Genomic DNA, 20,239 nt, shown 5'->3' on the forward strand with positions numbered 1-20,239 from the left:
ACTAACACATATATATGGAATTTAAGAAAAAAATGTCATGAAGAACCTAGGGGTAAGACAGGAATAAAGACACAGACCTACTAGAGAATGGACTTGAGGATATGGGGAGGGGAAGGGTAAGCTGTGACAAAGTGAGAGAGAGGCATGGACATATATACACTACCAAATGTAAGGTAGATAGCTAGTGGGAAGCAGCTGCATAGCACAGGGAGATCAGCTCGGTGCTTTGTGACCGCCTGGAGGGGTGGGATAGGGAGGGTGGGAGGGAGGGAGATGCAGGAGGGAAGAGATATGGGAACATATGTATATGTCTAACTGATTCACTTTGTTGTAAAGCAGAAACTAACACAACATTGTAAAGCAATTATACTTCAATAAAGATGTAAAAAAAAAGATGTGGCACATATATACAATGGAATATTACTCAGCCATAAAAAGAAATGAAATTGAGTTATTTGTAGTGAGGTGGATGGACCCAGAGTCTGTCATACAGAGTGAAGTAAGTCAGAAAGAGAACAACAAATACCATATGCTATCACATATATATGGAATCTAAGAAAAAAAAAAAAGATCATGAAGAACCTAGGGGTAAGACGGGAATAAAGACACAGACCTACTAGAGCACGGACTTGAGGATATGGGAAGGGGGAGGGGTAAGCTGTGATGAGTTGAGAGAGTGGCCTGGACATATATACACTACCAAGCGTAAAGTGGATAGCTAGTGGGAAGCAGCCGCGTAGCATAGGGAGATCAGCAAGGTCATGTGTGACCGCCTAGAGGGGTGGGATAGGGAGGGTGGGAGGGAGGGAGACACAGGAGGAAAGAGATATGGGAACATGTGTATAACTGATTCACTTTGTTATAAAGCAGAAACTAACACACCATTGTAAAGCAATTATACTCCAATAAAGATGTTAAAAAAAAAACCTGGGACAGATACTAAGCAGGTAATTTACTAGGGTAAATGCTATACTTAACTGTGCAGCAAATTCTCAGTAATGTCATTTTAAGCCTTAACCCCAAAGTCCACGTTAACTCGTGTCAAAGAAAAATTTTTAAAAATTAAATCATTAATCAGAAGCTGATTCTAAGAGAATGTAAGAAATAGAGATTTATAACCAGATAGAAAGGGAATGCTTGAATAAGTTTGCTAATTAAGAGGTGAAACTAGTTAATGTCCTAAAGAACAATAAAACTGTAAACTTTAGGGTTATTTTCTCTCCTTGACTAAAATAATTTTCACCTAAACCAGGCAAAACCAGGCAAAAAAACATGTAACTTCAGAGAGTCTGGGCCTTAACTAGTAGTAACAGCAAGTCAAACAAAGGTATATGCCTACATAATTAAATAATAAAGTCTGTTGAACCATACTCCCTTATAACATTAAAAGGATATGCAGTCACCCTTTTGCCTAATGACCAATTTTACATAATTTTTCTTAAAACTCCCTCCCCCTTAACATTTTCCAAAGATCCTCTTAATCATACACAAAAAGGACTGACCTTATTGTGTTCTGGCCTGATTAATTTACATAAGGCAGCCATAACTCTTCTTTATAGCATGGTCACTAAATCTAGAGGTATTGGGCAAAAATCTTTTTACCTAAAGAGATTTTATAAAGTATCTTTTATAAAGAGATAAAAGAATTTTAAAGACTTTGTTATTTGCTTTTGAATATCATGACTAGGAAACCCAAGAAATTTGGTTCTAGTATTTCAACTATAGTGCCTACAAATGTGGTAAATCATGTCTCCTCAAGGTTCCCCAAATCTCCTAATGTTCCCGGCATGCCAGTAAGTGACCTTCCTTACTATTGAAAAGCTGCTATAAATATATATCATAAAACATATAAAAGACACTTTAGTTTCTGGCGGGCTTTTTGGAATTTGATTTCACGTACAAAATGAAACCTTTCTCCTTAATCAGTTTGCCTGACGTAATGAAATTTCTTTTCTTTCCTTTTTTTAAAAATATTTATTTATTTATTTAGGCTGTACCAGGTCTTAGCTGCGGCCTGGGAGATCTTCAGATGCAGCACGTGAACTCTTAGTTGTGGCATGCAAGTGGGATCTAGTGCCTTGACCTGGGATGGAACCTGGGCCCCCTGCATTGGGAGTGCAGAATCTTACCCACTGGACCACCAGGGAAGTCCCAAGATTTATTCTTAATAATGATACTCCATGGATTGCCTTGACTACACAATAGGTTTATCCAACTATATGCTGGTAAAAAGGAGGACACATACTTTTTGAACCTGTGCCAACATCACATTCATGGATACTTACATGCCAATGTTCAGTGGAGCATTATTCACCATAGCCAAAAGATGGGGAAAAAACCCCCAAATTTTCATCGAACACAGGAATGAATAAACAAAAAGTGTATATTCATATAATGATACATTATTCAGTCGTAAAAAGGAATGAAATTGAAATATGCTACATGGATTAAACTTGAAGACATTTTGCTTAATGATACACTGGACAAAGTCAATGTAAAACAACATTTACAAACCATCCCCTCCAAAAGCAAGAGAATATACACTCTTCTCCAGTGTATATAAAACATTCTTCAGGATGGATTATATGTCAGGCAACAAAGCAAGTCAATAAATTTAAAGAAGACTGAAAACACATCAAGCATCTTTTCTGACTATAATGGTATGAAACTAGAAATCAAATACAAGAAAAAAACTAGAAAATTCACAAATATATGAAGATTAGACAATGGTACTGAACAGCCAATTGGTCAATGAAGAAATCAAAATAGAAATATGTGTTTGGGATTAACAGATATATACTACTATACATAAAATAGATAAATACCAACTGTATAGCACAGGGAACTATATTCAGTATCTTGTAACAACGTATAGTGGAAAAGAATTTGAAAAAGAATATATATACAGGTATATATTTATATATGTATATATATATTTATAATCGAATCAATATGCTGTATACTTGTAACTAACACAATATTGTAAGTCAATTCTACTTCAATTTTAAAAAGAAGGGAAATAAAAAATTTACCTTGAGACAAGATGAAAATACCACATACCACAACTTAAGGCATTTATCATAAAACAAAAAATATTTCAAATAAACAACCTAATTTAATACTTCACAGAACTAGAAAAAGAGACAAACTAAGCTCAAAGATAGTAGAAGGAAGGGAATAATAAAGATCAGAGCAGAAATGAATGTAATAGAGACTAAAAAAAACCCAAAACAAACTGTAGAAATACTACAGAAATACAAAGGTCATAGGAGACTGCTATGAACAATTATATGCCAAAAATAGGATAAACCTAGAAGAAATATAGAAATCCTAGAAACGTACAACCTACTGAGACTGAATCATAAGAAGTAGAAAATCAGTACAGTCAGAAAACTAGGAAGGAGATTGAATCAGTAATTAAAAACATCCCACAATGAAGCCGAGGGCCAGCCTTCTTCATTAGTGAATTCTAACAAACATTTAAGGAATTAATAGTAATTCTTCTGGAACTATTCCAAAAAATAAAAGAAGAGAGAACACAAACTCATTTTATGATGCCAGCATTGCCGATAGCAAAACCAGACACTACAAGGACACTACAAGGAAGGAAAATTACAGGCCAATATCTCTCATAAACATAGATGTAAAAATCTTCTAAAAATATTAGCAAACAGAATCCAACAACATATTAAAAGAAGCATACATCTTCATCCAGTGGGACTAATTCCAGGGATGCAAAAGTGGTTTAACAACCAGAAATCAGTCAATGTAATACACCACGTTAACAAAATGAAGGATAAAAATCATATGATCATCTCAAGAGATGTAGAAAAATAATCTGACAAAATTCAACATCCTTTTATGAAAAAAACTCTCAACAAAGAGGGTATACAGGGAACATATCTAAGCATAATAAAGACTACATGTGACAAACCCACAAGTAAATTTACACTGAATGGTGAAAAGCAGAAAGCTTGTCACCAAGATCAGGAACAAAACTGTTGCTGCTTTTATTCATTGTATTATAGGAAGTCCTAGCCAGAGCAATTAGGCAAGAAAAGAAAGGAAGAAGTAAAACTGTCACTCTTGCAGATGACAGGATATTATATATAGAAAACCCTAAAGACTCAACTAAAAAACTGTTAGAACTAAGAAACAAATTCAGTAAAGTTGCAGGATAAAAAATCAATGTTGCATTTCTATACTCTAGTAACAAACCAACAGAAAAAGAAATTAAGAAAACAATCCCATTTACAACTGCATCAAAAAGATAAAATACTTAGGGATAAATTTAAGCAAGGAGGAGAAAGACCTGCACACTGAAAACTGTAAGATACTGATTAAAAAAAAAAACACAAACACATATAAATGGAACGATATTCTGTGCTCATTGTTTGGAAGAATTAATGTTGTTAAAATGTCCATACAATCTATGAATTCAATGCAATCCCTATCAAAATTCCAATGACATTTTTCAAATAAATAGAACAAACAATCCCCAAATTTGTATGGAACCACAAAAGACCCCAAATACCCAAAGAAATATTGAGCAACAAGAACAAAGTTGGAGGCATACTATTTCCTGATTTCTATTTATACTATAAAGCTATAGTAATCAAAACAGTATGATAGAAGCATAAAAACAGACACACAAATCAGTGGAACAGAACAGAGAACCCAGAAATAAACTCACAGATACATGATCAATTGCTTTGTGACAAAAGAGCCAAGAAGGTACAATGGGGAAAACACAGTCTCTTCAATAAATGGTGCTGGGAAAACTAAACTATATGTAAAAGAATGAAACTGAACTACTATCGTATACCATACATAACAGATGAATGAATAAAAAAGATGTGGTGTATATATACAATGGAATTTGGCCATTAAAAAAGAAGGAAAAGTTACCATTTGAGATGCCATGGATGGACTTAAGGGCATTATGCTAAGTGCAATAAGTCAGAAAGAGAATGATGAATACTGTATGATTTTATATGTGGCATTATAAACAACAACAACAAAAATAGAGAACATAGGTGCCTGCCAGACACCAGGGCATGGGGAGATGGGTGAAATGGGTCAAAAGTTAGAAAGTTCCAGTTATAAAATACATAAGTCATGAGGATGTAATGTACTGCATGGTGACTATAGTCAATACTGTACTGTGCATTTGAAATTTGTGAAGAGAGTAAATCTTAAAAATTCTCATCACAAGAAAAAATGTAACAATGTATGGTAACTGATTTAACTCCACTTATTGTGGTGATCATTTCCCAATATACACAAATATGAAATCTTTATGTTGTATACTTGAAACTAACATAATACTATATGGCAATTATATTTCATTAAAAAAATAACAAAACAAAACGTCCATATTTTCCTGCGATAAAGTATTGCAATCAGGACTCTGGTATTAGTTTGCTAGGGCTGCCTTAACAAAATAGTACAGACTTCGGTGGCCAAAACCACAAAAATTTACTTTCTGACAGTTCTACGGGGTGGAAGTTGAAGCCCAAGGTGCTGGCAGGGTTAGTTTCCTCTATTTAGCTTGGAGATGGATACCCTCTCTCTGACTGTATTCTCTTTGTATGTACAAACCTGCCTGCAAAAATTTCATCTTCTTAAAATTAAGGGACCAGTCAGATTGCATTAAATGGTAGGCTCCATTCTGAGGGCCTCGTTTTAACTTAAACAGAGATTTGAAAACTTACCTCCAAATATCCTTACCTTCTGGTACGCATATGGGAGGGGGGTTGGCATGACAGTCTTCAGTCCGTAGCATGCCTGAAGAATAAAGCAGTTGAGCGATTTAGAGCAAGACAGAGCCCGAGGCGGAACAGATCGCTGCTGGAGGAGTAAGAACACTCCATGAAGATTGTGGGAGGAGCCACCGGGCGTAGGAAGGAGGTGGGGTCTTTTGCTAACTACACTCCCGCCCACACCCAGTACGGCTGCAAACTATGCGAAAGCGGTTGTGCGTTCCTTGAAAATAGGCATTCAGGAGGGGCCGTGGCTTTGACTCCTAGCCTGTGACTCCGCGCAAGTGTCGGCTATCCAGGCGAAGCAGAGAAGCGGGCGTCGGCTGGCGGGCTGCAGACGGGCGCCGGTGCGCGGGCACCGGGCGGAGGATGCACCGGGCGCTACGGTCGGTTCCCCGCGGCCGCCCCCGCGCCCCAGACGCTGGGCCTTAGGGCTGGCGGAGGAGGCGGCGAGAGTGGGGCTGCCGGGCGGCAGCAGGGCCCTCGCCGTCATGCCGTGGATGAGCGGCGGCAGGCGGCGGCGGCGGCGGGGACAGCCGCGCGAGGCCCCGCGGGAGCAGCCGCTGCCCACGGCCCCCGCGCCCTCCGCGCAGCCACTCTTGAGGGCCCGGGAGAGCGCCGAGCTGCAGCTGCCCGCCGGCTGGGAGGAGGCGCGCGACTACGACGGCCGCGTCTTCTACATCGACCACAACACGCGCCAGACGTCGTGGATTGACCCCCGCGACAGGTAAGGGGGGCGCTGGGGCGGTGTGACTCTGAGGGAGTGCCACCTCCGGCGGCTGAAGCACCGGCGGATGCACTGGCGATATGCTCCGCCCAGCTCGGAGCCGTCCGGAGACCCTAAACTTGGGTCCGGTCCGTGGGTTACCCGGTAGGTCGAAGGAGTTAATTGGGTCGTACGCTCTGCAAGCTTGTGACACTACTGAACGCGGAGTCTTGACCTCTGGGATTCCCTCTGCACAGCGAAGTCTCTTCCTTGGTCACGTCACCCGCTGACCGACGCCTGGGAGCTGGGCGCCTGGAATTTCCTCTCCAGGGGCTGACGGATGGCCCTCTCTTCCTTTTTCCTCCGCGGTCTCGCCTATCCCTGTCGGGCCTCCGCGGCCCACCACCCCCAGGCTGTGGCCCTACAGGCGCCCCACGACCTCGCGGTGGCCAGATGAGCTGTCATCTTGGAGCACAAATGTGCGCCCCAGCCTCGTGGTGTGGGTTCCTTGTCTGGCGGGCTGAGCTTAGTTTCCATTCGAAGACTGTGCCAGATGGGACACTTCAGGGATTCCCGATTCTTTGGAGTAACCATCAAACTTGTGACGGTTACTCTTTAGCGCCTTAAAAATTGAGTTAAAATTCTGATTGAAAAAGCCTGTGTACTGCGGTCAGAATGGGCTATGATTAGACCCATATGCTTTTTGAACAAAGGGAAAAAAAGAGTTAAATTTTAGGTTACCGTTTTGTGCAAGATACGAAAATACCACTAAGTCTTATTATTCATATAAATAAGTCTTATGGAGTAAAAACGAATACCTTTAAAACTACTACCATATTAAATTTAAGTTCATCTAATGATGCTTTCTCTTAATTTTTGCTCAATTGTCTGCTGCTTTCAATGTTCAGCCGCTTTTAAAGAGATGGATTTTTTTGTGGAGTTGGAATTCTGTTCAAACTGAGCCTTTCCAGTGATTATCTGATATCTTGTTCTGTCTGGAGCAACTTCTCTCCACCCTGGGCCTGAATGCCAGAAAGGAAATACTGCAAGCTTCCCAGTGATTTTCAGAAGAAAATCTGAAAACGCCCAGTGTGGTGACAGGCTCCTGATTCCTCCTACCTGCACTGGAAAGGCAGTGCTTCTGGCACAGGCATTTCAAAATACGCTCTTTTATTTTATAAAAAAGGAGACAATCTGCTGAATTATTGTTTAAGGATTTCTCTGGGTTCTGATAGGGAAAAACCAAGCAAAAGGATCGATTCCCTAACATTCACTCTCAGTGTTGCAACCTTCTGGACTCAGAAATTTATATGAATCCTAGCAGAAATTTAAAGGTTAGTAAGATTGTTAGTTATGTTGAAAATGTAACTATGAGATGAGATCATATAATTTTAACCAAAAGCTAGAGCCACAGCTGTCTGATCAAGACTTGGATGGTTCTGGAGTTACTAAAACTGCTTGGAATATGGTGTCTTTTTATGCTGTAAGTCTGTTAAAAATCCAAACAACTGGAAAATGAACCAATTAAACGTACTGTTTTTGCTTAGAAGAGGCCACGGGTGATTTTATGAGGGTAATATAAAAATTTGTCTTGGAGTGGGGATTCATAATGAAACTACGAATGTGTAAGTTTCTGTTTTAATGATAAATCAAGCAACATAAGTGAGCAGACTATAGAAATCAGGTTGTGTAATCTTCATTTCCATGTCATTCAGATACATTTCCTAGCTTCCTTTTTATGAAGATTAGTTTGTGTAATTGAATAGCATTTTACACTTCTTTTTCAACATCACTTAGCTACAGGTTCAAAAAAAGTACCACTGAAATGCTAAAAGTACCAATCCAGTGAACAAAAGTGAATATGTTGCTACTTTTTTTTTTTGCAAAGTAACAACACATGAGTCTTCTATGAGATAATTTTTTTACCTTTTTTTTTTTTTTTTTTTTTTTGCGGTATGCGGGCCTCTCACTGCTGTGGCCTCTCCCATTGCGGAACACAGGCTCCAGACGCTCAGGCCCAGCGGCCATGGCTCACGGGCCCAGCCGCTCCGCGGCACGTGGGATCCTCCCGGACCGGGGGACAAACCCGCGTCCCCTGCATCAGCAGGCAGACTCTCACCCACTGCGCCACCAGGGAAGCCTCGAGATAATTTTTTTAAAACATCTTTATTGGAGTATAATTGCTTCACAACGTGTGTTACTTTCTGCTTTATATCAAAGCGAATCAGCTATACAAATACATATATCCCCATATCTCCTCCCTGTTGCGTCTCCCTCCCACCTTCCCCATCTCACCCCTCTAGGTGGTCAGGAAGCACCGAACTGATCTCCCTGTGCTATGCAGCTGCTTCCCACTAGTTATTTCACATTGGGTGGAGTATATATGTCAATGTTACTCTCTCACTTCGTCCCAGCTTACCCTTCCCCCTCCCTGTGTTCTCAAGTCCATTCTCCACATCTGGGTCTTTATTCCTGTCCTGCCCCTAGGTTCTTCACAACCTTTTTTTTTTTTAATTCCATATATATGTGTTAGCGTACAGTATTTGTTTTTCTCTTTCTGACTTACTTCACTCTGTATGACAGATTCTAGGTCCATCCACCTCACTACAGTAACTCAGTTTCATTTCTTTTTATGGCTGAGTAATATTCCATGTATGTATGTGCCACATCTTTTTTTTTTTTTTTTTTTTTGCTGTATACGGGCCTCTCACTGTTGTGGCCACTCCCGCGGAGCACAGGCTCTGGACGCGCAGGTTCAGCGGCCATGGCTCACGGGCCCAGCCGCTCTGCGGCATGTGGGATCTTCCCGGACCAGGGCACGAACCCGTGTCCCCTCCATCAGCAGGCGGACTCTCAACCACTGCGCCACCAGGGAAGCCCATCTTTTTTTTTTTTAAACATCTTTATTGGAGTATAATTGCTTTACAATGATGTGTTAGTTTCTGCTTTGTAACAAAGTGAAACAGTTATACATATACATATGTTCCCATATCTCTTCCCTCTTGCGTCCCCCTCCCTCCCACCCTCCCTATCCCACCCCTCTAGGTGGTCACAAAGCACCGAGCTGATCTCCCTGTGGTATGCGGCTGCTACCCACTAGCTATCTATTTTACGTTTGGTAGTGTATATATGTCCATGACGCTCACTTTGTCACAGCTTACCCTTCCCCCTCCCCATATCCTCAAGTCCATTCTCTAGTAGGTCTGTGTCTTTATTCCCATCTTACCCCTAGGTTCTTCATGATCTTTTTTTTTTCTTAGATTCCATATATATATATATATGTGTTAGCATATGGTATTCATTTTTCTCTTTCTGTCTTACTTCACTCTGTATGACAGACTCTAGGTCCATCCACTTACTACAAATAACCAAATTCGTTTCTTTTTATGGCTGAGTAATATTCCATTGTATATTTGTGCCACATCTTCTTTATCCATTCATCTGTTGATGGACACTTAGGTTGCTTCCATGTCCTGGCTATTGTAAGTAGAGCTGCAGTGAACATTTTGGTACATGCTCTCTTTGAATTATGGTTTTCTCAGGGTATATGCCCAGTAGTGGGATTGCTGGGTCGTATGGTAGTTCTATTTTTAGTTTTTTAATGAACCTCCATACTGGTCTCCATAGTGGCTATACCAATTACATTCCCACCAACAGTGTAGGAGGGTTTTCTTTTCTCCACACCCTCTCCAGCGTTTATTGTTTGTAGACCTTTTGATGATGCCCCTTCTGACCAGTGTGAGGTGATACCTCATTGTAGTTTTGATTTGCATTTCTCTAATGATTAGTGATGTTGAGCATCCTTTAATGTGTTTGTTGGCAATCTGTATATCTTCTTTGGAGAAATGTCTGTGTAGGTCTTCTGTCCGTGTTTGGATTGGGTTGTTTGTTTTTTTGATACTGAGCTGCATGAGCTGCTTGTAAATTTTGGAGATTAATCCTTTTTCAGTTGCTTCATTTGCAAATATTTTCTCCCATTCTAAGGGCTGTCTTTTGCTCTTGTTTATGGTTTCCTTTGCTGTGCAAAAGCTTTGAAGTTTCATTAAGTCCCATTTGTTTATTTTTGTTTTTATTTCCATTTCTCTAGGAGGTGGGTTAAAAAGGAACTTGCTGTGATTTATGTCATAGACTGTTCCGTTTTTTTTCCTCTAAGAGTTTGATAGTGTCTGGCCTTACATTTCGGTGTTTAATCCATTTTGAGCTTATTTTTGTGTATGGTGTTAGGGAGTGATCTAATCTCATACTTTAACATGTACCTGCCCAGTTTTCCCAGCACCACTTATTGAAGAGGCTGTCCTTTCTCCACTGTATATTCCTGCCTCCTTTATCAAAGATAATGTGACCATATGTGCATGGGTTTATCTCTGAGCTTTCTATCGTGTTCCATTTATCTATCTTTCTGTTTTTGTGCCGGTACCATACTGTCTTGATTACTGTAGCTTTGTAGTATAGCCTGAAGTCAGGGAGCCTAATTCCTCCAGCTCCATTTTTCGTTCTCAAGATTGCTTTGGCTATCCAGGGTCTTTTGTGTTTCCATACAAATTGTGAAATATTTGTTCTAGTTCTGTGAAAAATGCCAGTGGTAGTTTGATAGGGATTGCATTGAATCTGTAGGTTGCTTTGGGTAGTAGAGTCGTTTTCACCGTGTTGATTCTTCCAATCCAAGAACATGTTATATCTCTCCATCTATTTGTATCATCTATAATTTCTTTCATCAGTGTCTTATAATTTTCTGCATACAGATGTTTTGTCTCCTTAGGTAGCTTTATTCCTAGATATTTTATTCTTTTTGTTGCAATGGTAAATGGGAGTGTTTTCTTGATTTCACTTTCAGATTTTTCATCATTAGTGTATAGGAATGCCTGAGATTTCTGTGTATTAATTTTGTATCCTACTACTTTACCAAATTCATTGATTAGCTCTAGTGTTTCCTGGTAGCATATTTAGGATTGTCTATGTATAGTATCATGTCATCTGCAAGCAGTGACAGCTTTACTTCTTCTTTTCTGATTTGGATTCCTTTTATTGCCTTTTCTTGTCTGATTGCTGTGGCTAAAACTTCCAAAACTATGTTAAATAAGAGTGGTGAGACTGGGCAACCTTGTCTTGTTCCTGATCTTAGTGGAAATGCTTTCAGTTTTTCACCATTGAGGATGATGTTGGCTGTGGGTTTGTCATAAATGGCCTTTATTAGGTTGAGGAAAGTTCCCTCTACGCCTACTTTTTGCAGGGTTTTTATAATACATGGGTATTGAATTTTGTCAAAAGCTTTCTCTGAATCTATTGAGATGACCATATGGTTTTTCTCCTTCAAGTTGTTAATATGGTGTATCATGTTGATTGATTTGCATAAAATGAAGAATCCTTGCATTCCTAGAATAAACCCCACTTGATCATGGTGTATGATCCGTTTAATGTGCTGTTGGATTCTGTTTGCTAATATTTTGTTAAGGATTTTTGCTTCTATGTTCATCAGTGAGATTGGCCTGTAGTTTTCTTTCTTTGTGACATCCTTGTCTGGTTTTGGTATCAGGGTGATGGTGGCCTCGTAGAATGAATTTGGGTGTGTTCCTCCCTCTGCTATATTTTGGAAGAGTTTGAGAAGGAGAGGTTTAGCTGTTCTCTAAATGCTTGATAGAATTCGCCTGTGAAGCCATCTGGTCTTGGGCTTTTGTTTGTTGGAAGATTTTTAATCACAGTTTCAATTTCAGTGCTTATGATTGGTCTGTTCATATTTTCTATTTCTTCCAGATTCAGTCTTGGCAGGTTGTGCATTTCTAAGAATTTGTACATATCTTCCAGGTTGTGTATTTTATTGGCATAGAGTTGCTTTTAGTAATCTCTCATGATCTTTTGTATTTCTGCAGTGTCAGTTGTTACTTCTCCTTTTTCATTTCTAATTCTATTGATTTGAGTCTTTCCCTTTTTTTCTTGATGAGTCTGGCTAATGGTTTATCAATTTTGTTTATCTTCTCAAAGAACCAGCTTTTAGTTTTATTGATCTTTGCTATTGTTTCCTTCATTCTTTTTCATTTATTTCTGATCTGATTTTTATGATTTCTTTCATTCTGCTAACTTTGGGGGTATTTTGTTCTTCTTTCTCTAATTGCTTTAGGTGCAAGGTTAGGTTGTTTATTCAGGATGTTTCCTGTTTCTTAAGGTAGGATTGTATTGCTATAAACTCCCCACTTAGAACTGCTTTTGCTGCATCCCATAGATTTTGGGTCGTCGTGTCTCCATTGTCCTTTGTTTCTAGGTATTTTTTGATTTCCTCTTTGATTTCTTCCTTGATCACTTCGTTATTAAGTAGTATATTGTTTAGCCTCCATGTGTTTGTATTTTTTACAGATCTTTTCCTATAATTGATACCTAGTCTCATAGCGTTGTGGTCAGAAAAGATACTTGATATAATTTTGATTTTCTTAAATTTACCAAGGCTTAATTTGTGACCCAAGATATGATCTATCCTGGAAAATGTTCCACAAGCACTTGAGAAAAATGTGTATTCTGTTGTTTTTGGATGGAATTTCCTATAAATATCAATTAAGTCCATCCTGTTTAATGTATCATTTAAAGCTTGTGTTTCCTTATTTATTTTCATTTTGGATGATCTGTCCATTGGTGAAAGTGGGGTGTTTAAGTCCCCTACTATGAATGTGTTACTGTCGATTTCCCCTTTTATGGCTGTTATTATTTGCCTTTTGTATTGAGGTGCTCCTATGTTGGGTGCATAAATATTTACAATTGTTATGTCTTCTTCTTGGATCGATCCCTTGATCATTATGTAGTGTCCTTCTTTGTCTCTTCTATTAATCTTTATTTTAAAGTCTATTTTGTCTGATATGAGAATTGCTACTCCAGCTTTCTTTTGGTTACCATTTGCATGAAATATCTTTTTCCATCCCCTTACTTTCAGTCTGTATGTGTCTCTAGGTCTGAAGTGGGTCTCTTGTAGACAGGAAATATATGGGTCTTGTTTGTGTATCCATTCATCCAGTTTGTGTCTTTTGGTGGGAGCATTTAGTCCATTTACATTTAAGGTAATTATCGATATGTATTTTCCTATTCCCATTTTCTTAATTGTTTTGGGTTCGTTATTGTAGGTATTTTTCTTCTCTTGTGTTTCTTGCCTAGAGAAGTTCCTTTAGCATTTGTTGTAAAGCTGGTTTGGTGGTGCTGAACTCTCTCAGGTTTTGCTTGTCTGTAAAGTTTTTATTGCTCCATCAAATGTGAATGAGATCCTTGCTGGGTAGAGTAATCTTGGTTGTAGGTTTTTCTCCTTCATCACTTTAAATATGTCCTGCCACTCCCTTCTGTCTTGCAGAGTTTCTGCTGAAAGATCAGCTGTTAACCTTATGGGGATTCCCTTGTGTGTTATTTGTTGTTTTTCCCTTGGTGCTTTTAATATGTTTTCTTTGTATTTAATTTTTGACAGTTTGATTAACATGTGTCTTGGCGTATTTCTCCTTGGATTTATCCTGTATGGGACTCTTTGTGCTTCCTGGACTTGATTAACTATTTCCTTTCCCATATTAGGGAAGTTTTCAACTCTAATCTCTTCAAATATTTTCTCGGTCCCTTTCTTTTTCTCTTCTTCTTCTGGAACCCCTATAATTCGTATGTTGGTGTGTTTAATGTTGTCCCAGAGGTCTCTGAGACTGTCCTCAGTTCTTTTCATTCTTTTTTCTTTATTCTGCTGTGCAGTAGTTATTTCCACTAGTTTATCTTCCAGGTCACTTATCCATTCTTCTGTCTCAGTTATTCTGCTATTGATCCCTTCTAGAGTATTTTTAATTTCATTTATTTTGTTGTTCATCATTGCTTGTTTCATCTTTAGTTCTTCTAGGTCCTTGTTAAATGTTTCTTGCATTTTCTCTATTCTATTTCCAAGATTTTGGATCATCTTTACTATCATTATTCTGAATTCTTTTTCAGGTAGACTGCCTATTTCCTCTTCATTTGTTAGGTCTGGTGGGTTTTTATCTTGCTCCTTCATCTGTTGTGTGTTTTTCTGTCTTCTCATTTTGCTTATCTTACTGTGTTTGGGGTCTCCTTTTTGCAGGCTGCAAGTTCTTAGTTCCTGTTGTTTTTGGTGTCTGTCCTCAGTGGTTAAGGTTGGTTCAGTGTGTTGCATAGGCTTCCTGGTGGAGGGGACTAGTGCCTGTGTTCTGGTGGATGAGGCTGGATCTTTTCTTTCTCGTGGGCAGGTCCATGTCTGGTGTTGTGTTTTGGGGTGTCTGTGGACTTATTATGATTTTAGGCAGCCTCTCTGCTAATGGGTGGGGTTGTGTTCCTGTCTTGCTAGTTGTTTGGCATAGGATGTCCAGCTGTAGCTTGCTGGTCGTTGAGTGAAGCTGGGTGCTGGTGTGAGATGGAGATGTCTGGGAGATTTTCGCCATTTGATATTATATGGGGCTGGGAGGTCTGTTGTTGACCAGTGTCCTGAAGTTGGCTCTCCCACCTCAGAGGCACAGCAGTGACTCCTGGCCGTAGGACCAAGAGCCCTTCATCCACATGGCTCAGAATAAAAGGGAGAAAAAGTAGAAAGATAGAATTAGTAGAAGAAAGAAAGAAAGAAAGAAAGGAGTAAAGAAAGAAAGAAGGAAGGAAGGAAGGATGGAAAGAAAGTAAAAAAGAAAGAAGAGGGAGGGAGGGAAGGAGGGAGGGAGGAAGGAAGGAAGGAGGGAAGGAAGGAAAAAAGAAAGAGAGAAGATAAAGTAAAGTAAAATAAAGTAAGATAAAATATAATAAAGTTATGAAAATAAAAAAATAATTATTAAGAGAAAATACAAGGAAAAAAGCTTAAAAATAAAAAGGACAGATAGAACTCTAGGACAAATGGTTGAAGCAAAGCTATACAGACAAAATCTGACACAGAAGCATACACGTACACACTCACAAAAAGAGGAAAAAGGGAAAAAAATCTTAAATCTTGCTGTCAAAGTCCACCTCCTCAATTTGGGATGATTCGTTGTCTAAAGGAGGGAAGGAAGGAAGGAAAGAAAGAATATAAAGTAAAATAAAATAAAGTTATGAAAATAAAAAGTAATTATTAAGAAAAAAATTAAAACAAAAACAAAAACGGACAGTTAGAGCCCTAGGACAAATGTTGGAAGCAAAGCTATACAGACAAAATCTCACACAGAAGCATACACATACACACTCACAAAAGGGGGAAAAGGGGGAAAATCATAAATCTTGCTCTCAAAGGCCACCTCCTCAATTTGGGATGATTCGTTGTCTATTCATGTATTCCACAGATGCAGGTATATCAAGTTTATTGTGGAGCTTTAATCCGCTGCTCCTGAGGCTGCTGGGAGAGATTTCCCTTTCTCTTTGTTCGCACAACCCCCAGGGGCTCAGCTTTGGTTTGGCCCCGCCTCTACGCGTAGATCGCCGGAGGGCGTCTGTTCTTCGCTCAGACAGGACGGGGTTATAGGAGCTGCTGATTCAGGGGCTCTGGCTCCCTGAGGCCCGCGGGAGGGAGGGGCATAGAGTGCAGGGCTGGCCTTCGGCGGCAGAGGCTGGCATTACGTTGCACCAGACTGAGGCGCGCTGTGCGTTCTCCCGGGGGAGTTGTCCCTGGATCCCGGGACCCTGGCAGTGACGGGCTGCACAGGCTCCCCGGAATGGGTGTGTGGATAGTGACCTGGGCTCGCACACAGGCTTCTTGGTGGCGGCAGCAGCAGCCTTAGCGTCTCATGCCCGTCCCTGGGGTCCGCGCTTTTAGCCGCGGATCGCGCCCGTTTCTGGATCTCCTTTAAGCAGCGCTCTTAATCCCCTCTCCTCGCGCACCAGGAAACAAAGAGGGAAGAAAAAGTCTCTTGCCTCTTCGGCAGCTCCAGACCTTTTCCCGGACTCCCTCATGGCTAGACGTGGCGCACTAACCCCCTGCAGGCTGTGTTCATGCCGCCAACCACAGTCCTCTCCTGGCGCTCTGACCGAAGCCCGAGCCTCAGCTCCAAACCCCGCCTCACCCGGCAGGTGAGCAGACAAGCCTCTCGGGCTGGTGAGTGCCGGTCGGCACCGATCCTCTGTGCGGGAACCTCCCTGCTTTGCTCTCTGCACCGCTGTTGCTGTGCTCTACTCCGCGGCTCCGAAGCTCCCCCCTCCGCCACCCGCAGTCTCCGCCCGCAAAGGGGCTTTCTAGTCTGTGGAAAGCGTTCTTCTTCACAGCTCCCTCCCACTGGTGCAGGGCCCGTCCCTATTCTTTTGTCTCTGTTTATTCTTTTTCTCTTTTGCCGTACCCAGGTACGTGGGGACCTTCTTGCCTTTTGGGAGGTCTGAGGTCTTCTGCCAGCGTTCACTAGGTGTTCTGTAGGAGTTGTTCCACGTGTAGATATATTTCTGGTGTATCTGTGGGGAGGAAGGTGATCCATGCGTCTTACTCCGGTGATTTTTAAATGAACTAAGTTAGGCCGTGCGCAGAACTACAAAAATGGCAGCTGTTGTTAGTTGCATACAGAACACAAACATTGCACAGGACTCTAATTGGCAAGTTGGTCGTTAAGAGGAGAGAGATGAGAAAGTCTACTGGTCTGGTTGTCCAAGTAATGCACAAGTGTAAAATGTTAACAGTTACTGTCTTATGAGCTCAAATATAACCACTTGTGTGGGAATAAGTGTCAGTATTCAGACTTTCTTGTAGATGTATAAAGATCAGTTACAAACCTAAGAAATTATTCAAAAAGTTTATGTGTTTGGGAGGATGGTTTGGGGAACTGTTAAGATAGGGGCAGGGATAGGAGAGGCAAACAAAATGATACCATACAGCATTTGAAGACAGATTTTTTTTAACATCTTTATTGGAGTATAATTGCTTTAAAATGGTGTGTTAGTTTCTGCTTTATAACAAAATGAATCAGTTATACATATACATATGTCCCCATATCTCTTCCCTCTTGTGTCTTCCTCCCTCCCACCCTCCCTATCCCACCCCTCTAGGTGGTCACAGAGCACCGAGCTGATCTCCCTGTGCTATGCAGCTGATTCCCACTAGCTATCTATTTTACGTTTGGTAGTGTATATAGGTCCATGCCACTCTCTCACGTTGTCACAGCTTACCCTTCCCCCTCCCCATATCCTCAAGTCCGTTCTCTTGTAGGTCTGTGTCTTTATTCCCGTCTTACCCCTAGGTTCTTCATGACATTTTTTCCCCCTAGATTCCATATATATGTGTTAGCATACGGTATTTTTCTTTCTCTTTCTGAGTTACTTCACTCTGTATGACAGACTCTAGGTCCAACCACCTCATTACAAATAGCTCAATTTCGTTTCTATTTATGGCTGAGTAATATTCCATTGTATATATGTGCCACATCTTCTTTATCCATTCATCTGATGATGGACACTTAGGTTTTATCCATCTCTGGGCTATTGTAAATAGTGCTGCAATGAACATTTTGGTACATGACTCTTTTTTTTTTTTTTTTTTTTTGTGGTACGCGGGCCTCTCACTGCTGTGGCCTCTCCTGTTGCGGAGCACAGGCTCCGGATGCGCAGGCTCAGCGGCCATGGCTCACGGGCCCAGCCGCTCCGCGGCATGTGGGATCTTCCCGGACCGGGGCACGAACCGGTGTCCCCTGCATCGGCAGGCAGACTCTCAACCACTGCGCCACCAGGGAAGCCCCATGACTCTTTTTGAATTATGGTTTTCTCAGGGTATATGCCCAGTAGTGGGATTGCTGGGTCATATGGTCGTTCTATTTGTACTTTTTTAAGGAACCTCCATACTGTTCTCCATAGTGGCTGTACCAATTCACATTCCCACCAGCAGTGCAAGAGTGTTCCTTTTTCTCCACAGCCTCTCCAGCATTTATTGTTTCTAGATTTTTTGATGATGGCCATTCTGACTGGTGAGATGATATCTCATTGTAGTTTTGATTTGCATTTCTGTAATGATTAATGATGTTGAGCATTCTTTCATGTATTTCTTGGAAGTCTGTATATCTTCTTTGGAGAAATGTCTATTTAGGTCTCTGCCCATTTTTGAATTCGGTTGTTTGTTTTTTTGTTATTGAGCTGCATGAGCTGCTTATAAATTATGGAGATTAATCCTTTGTCAGTTGCTTCATTTGAAAATATTTTCTCCCATTCTGAGGGTTGTCTTTTGGTCTTGTTTATGGTTTCCTTTGCTGTGCAAAAGCTTTGAAGTTTCATTAGGTCCCATTTGTTTATTTTTGTTTTTATTTCCATTTCTCTAGGAGGTGGGTCAAAAAGGAACTTGCTGTGATTTATGTCATAGAGTGTTCTGCCTATGTTTTCCTCTAATGGTGATAGTTTCTTGCCTTACAGTTAGGTCTTTAATCCATTTTGAGCTTATTTTTGTGTATGGTGTTAGGGAGTGATCTAATCTCATACTTTTACATGTACCTATCCAGTTTTCCCAGCGGTACTTACTGAAGAGGCTGTCCTTTCTCCACTGTACATTCCTGCCTCCTTTATCAAAATAAGGTGACCATATGTGCCTGGGTTTATCTCTGGGCTTTCTATCGTGTTCCATTGATCTATATTTCTGTTTTTGTGCCAGTACCATACTGTCTTGCCTAATGTAGCTTTGGGGTATACTATCAAGTCAGGGAGCCTGATTCCTCCAGCTCCATTTTTCATTCTCAAGATTCCTTTGGCTATCGGGGTCTTTTGTGTTTCCATACAAATTGTGAAATTTTTTGTTCTAGTTCTGTGAAAAATGCCAGTGGTAGTTTGATAGGGATTGCATTGAATCTGTAGGTTGCTTTGGGTAGTAGAGTCGTTTTCACCGTGTTGATTCTTCCAATCCAAGAACATGGTATATCTCTCCATCTATTTGTATCATCTATAATTTCTTTCATCAGTGTCTTATAATTTTCTGCATACAGATGTTTTGTCTCCTTAGGTAGCTTTATTCCTAGATATTTTATTCCTTTTGTTGCAATGGTAAATGGGAGTGTTTTCTTGATATCACTTTCAGATTTTTCATCATTAGTATATAGGAATGCCAGATAGTTCTGTGCATTAATTTTGTATTCTGCTACTTTACCAAATTCATTGATTAGCTCTAGTAGTTTTCTGGTAGCATCTTTAGGATTCTCTATGTATAGTATCATGTCATCTTCAAACAGTGAAATCTTTACTTTTTCTTTTCCGATTTGGATTCCTTTTTATTGCCTTTTCTTGTCTGATTGCTGTGGCTAAAACTTCCAAAACTATGTTGAATAAGAGTGGTGAGACTGGGCAACCTTGTCTTGTTCCTGATCTTAGTGGAAATGCTTTCAGTTTTTTTACCGTTGAGGATGATGTTGCCTGTCGGTTTGTCATATATGGCCTTTATTATGTTGAGGAAAGTTCCCTCTATGCCTACTTTCTGCAGGGTTTTTATAATACATGGGTGTTGAATTTTGTCGAAAGCTTTCTCTGCATCTATGAGATGATAATATGGTTTTTCTCCTTCAATTTGTTAATATGGTGTATCACATTGATTGATTTGTGTATATTGAAGAATCCTTGTTTCCTGGAGTAAACGCCACTTGATCGTGGTGTATGATCCTTTTAATGTGCTGTTGGATACTCTTTGCTAGTATTTTTTTGAGGATTTTTGCATCTATGTTCATCAGTGATATTGGCCTGTAGTTTTCTTTCTTTGTGACATCCTTGTCTGGTTTTTGTATCAGGGTCATGTTGGCCTCATAGAATGAGTTTGGGAGTGTTCCTCCCTCTGCTATATTTTGGAAGAGTTTGAGAAGGATAGGTGTTAGCTCTTCTCTAAATGTTTAATAGATTTCGCCTGTGAAGC

At 40.3% G+C, this 20,239-nt stretch overlaps 1 protein-coding gene across 1 annotated transcript in view; it reads left to right on the plus strand.

The window, feature by feature from the left end:
• The first annotated feature begins 5,974 nt into the window (after positions 1-5,974).
• LOC117310625 (protein WWC3-like) overlaps positions 5,975-20,239 on the plus strand; it is a 160,262-nt gene continuing 145,997 nt past the window's right edge. The window contains 2 exon segments of the mRNA XM_073799779.1: positions 5,975-6,489; positions 6,726-6,967. Of these exon segments, the coding sequence (XP_073655880.1) occupies positions 6,254-6,489; positions 6,726-6,967 (478 nt within the window). The 5' untranslated portion in view covers positions 5,975-6,253.

The sequence above is a fragment of the Tursiops truncatus genome, assembly GCF_011762595.2.
Source record: "Tursiops truncatus isolate mTurTru1 chromosome Y unlocalized genomic scaffold, mTurTru1.mat.Y SUPER_Y_unloc_1, whole genome shotgun sequence".
NCBI lineage: Eukaryota > Metazoa > Chordata > Mammalia > Artiodactyla > Delphinidae > Tursiops > Tursiops truncatus.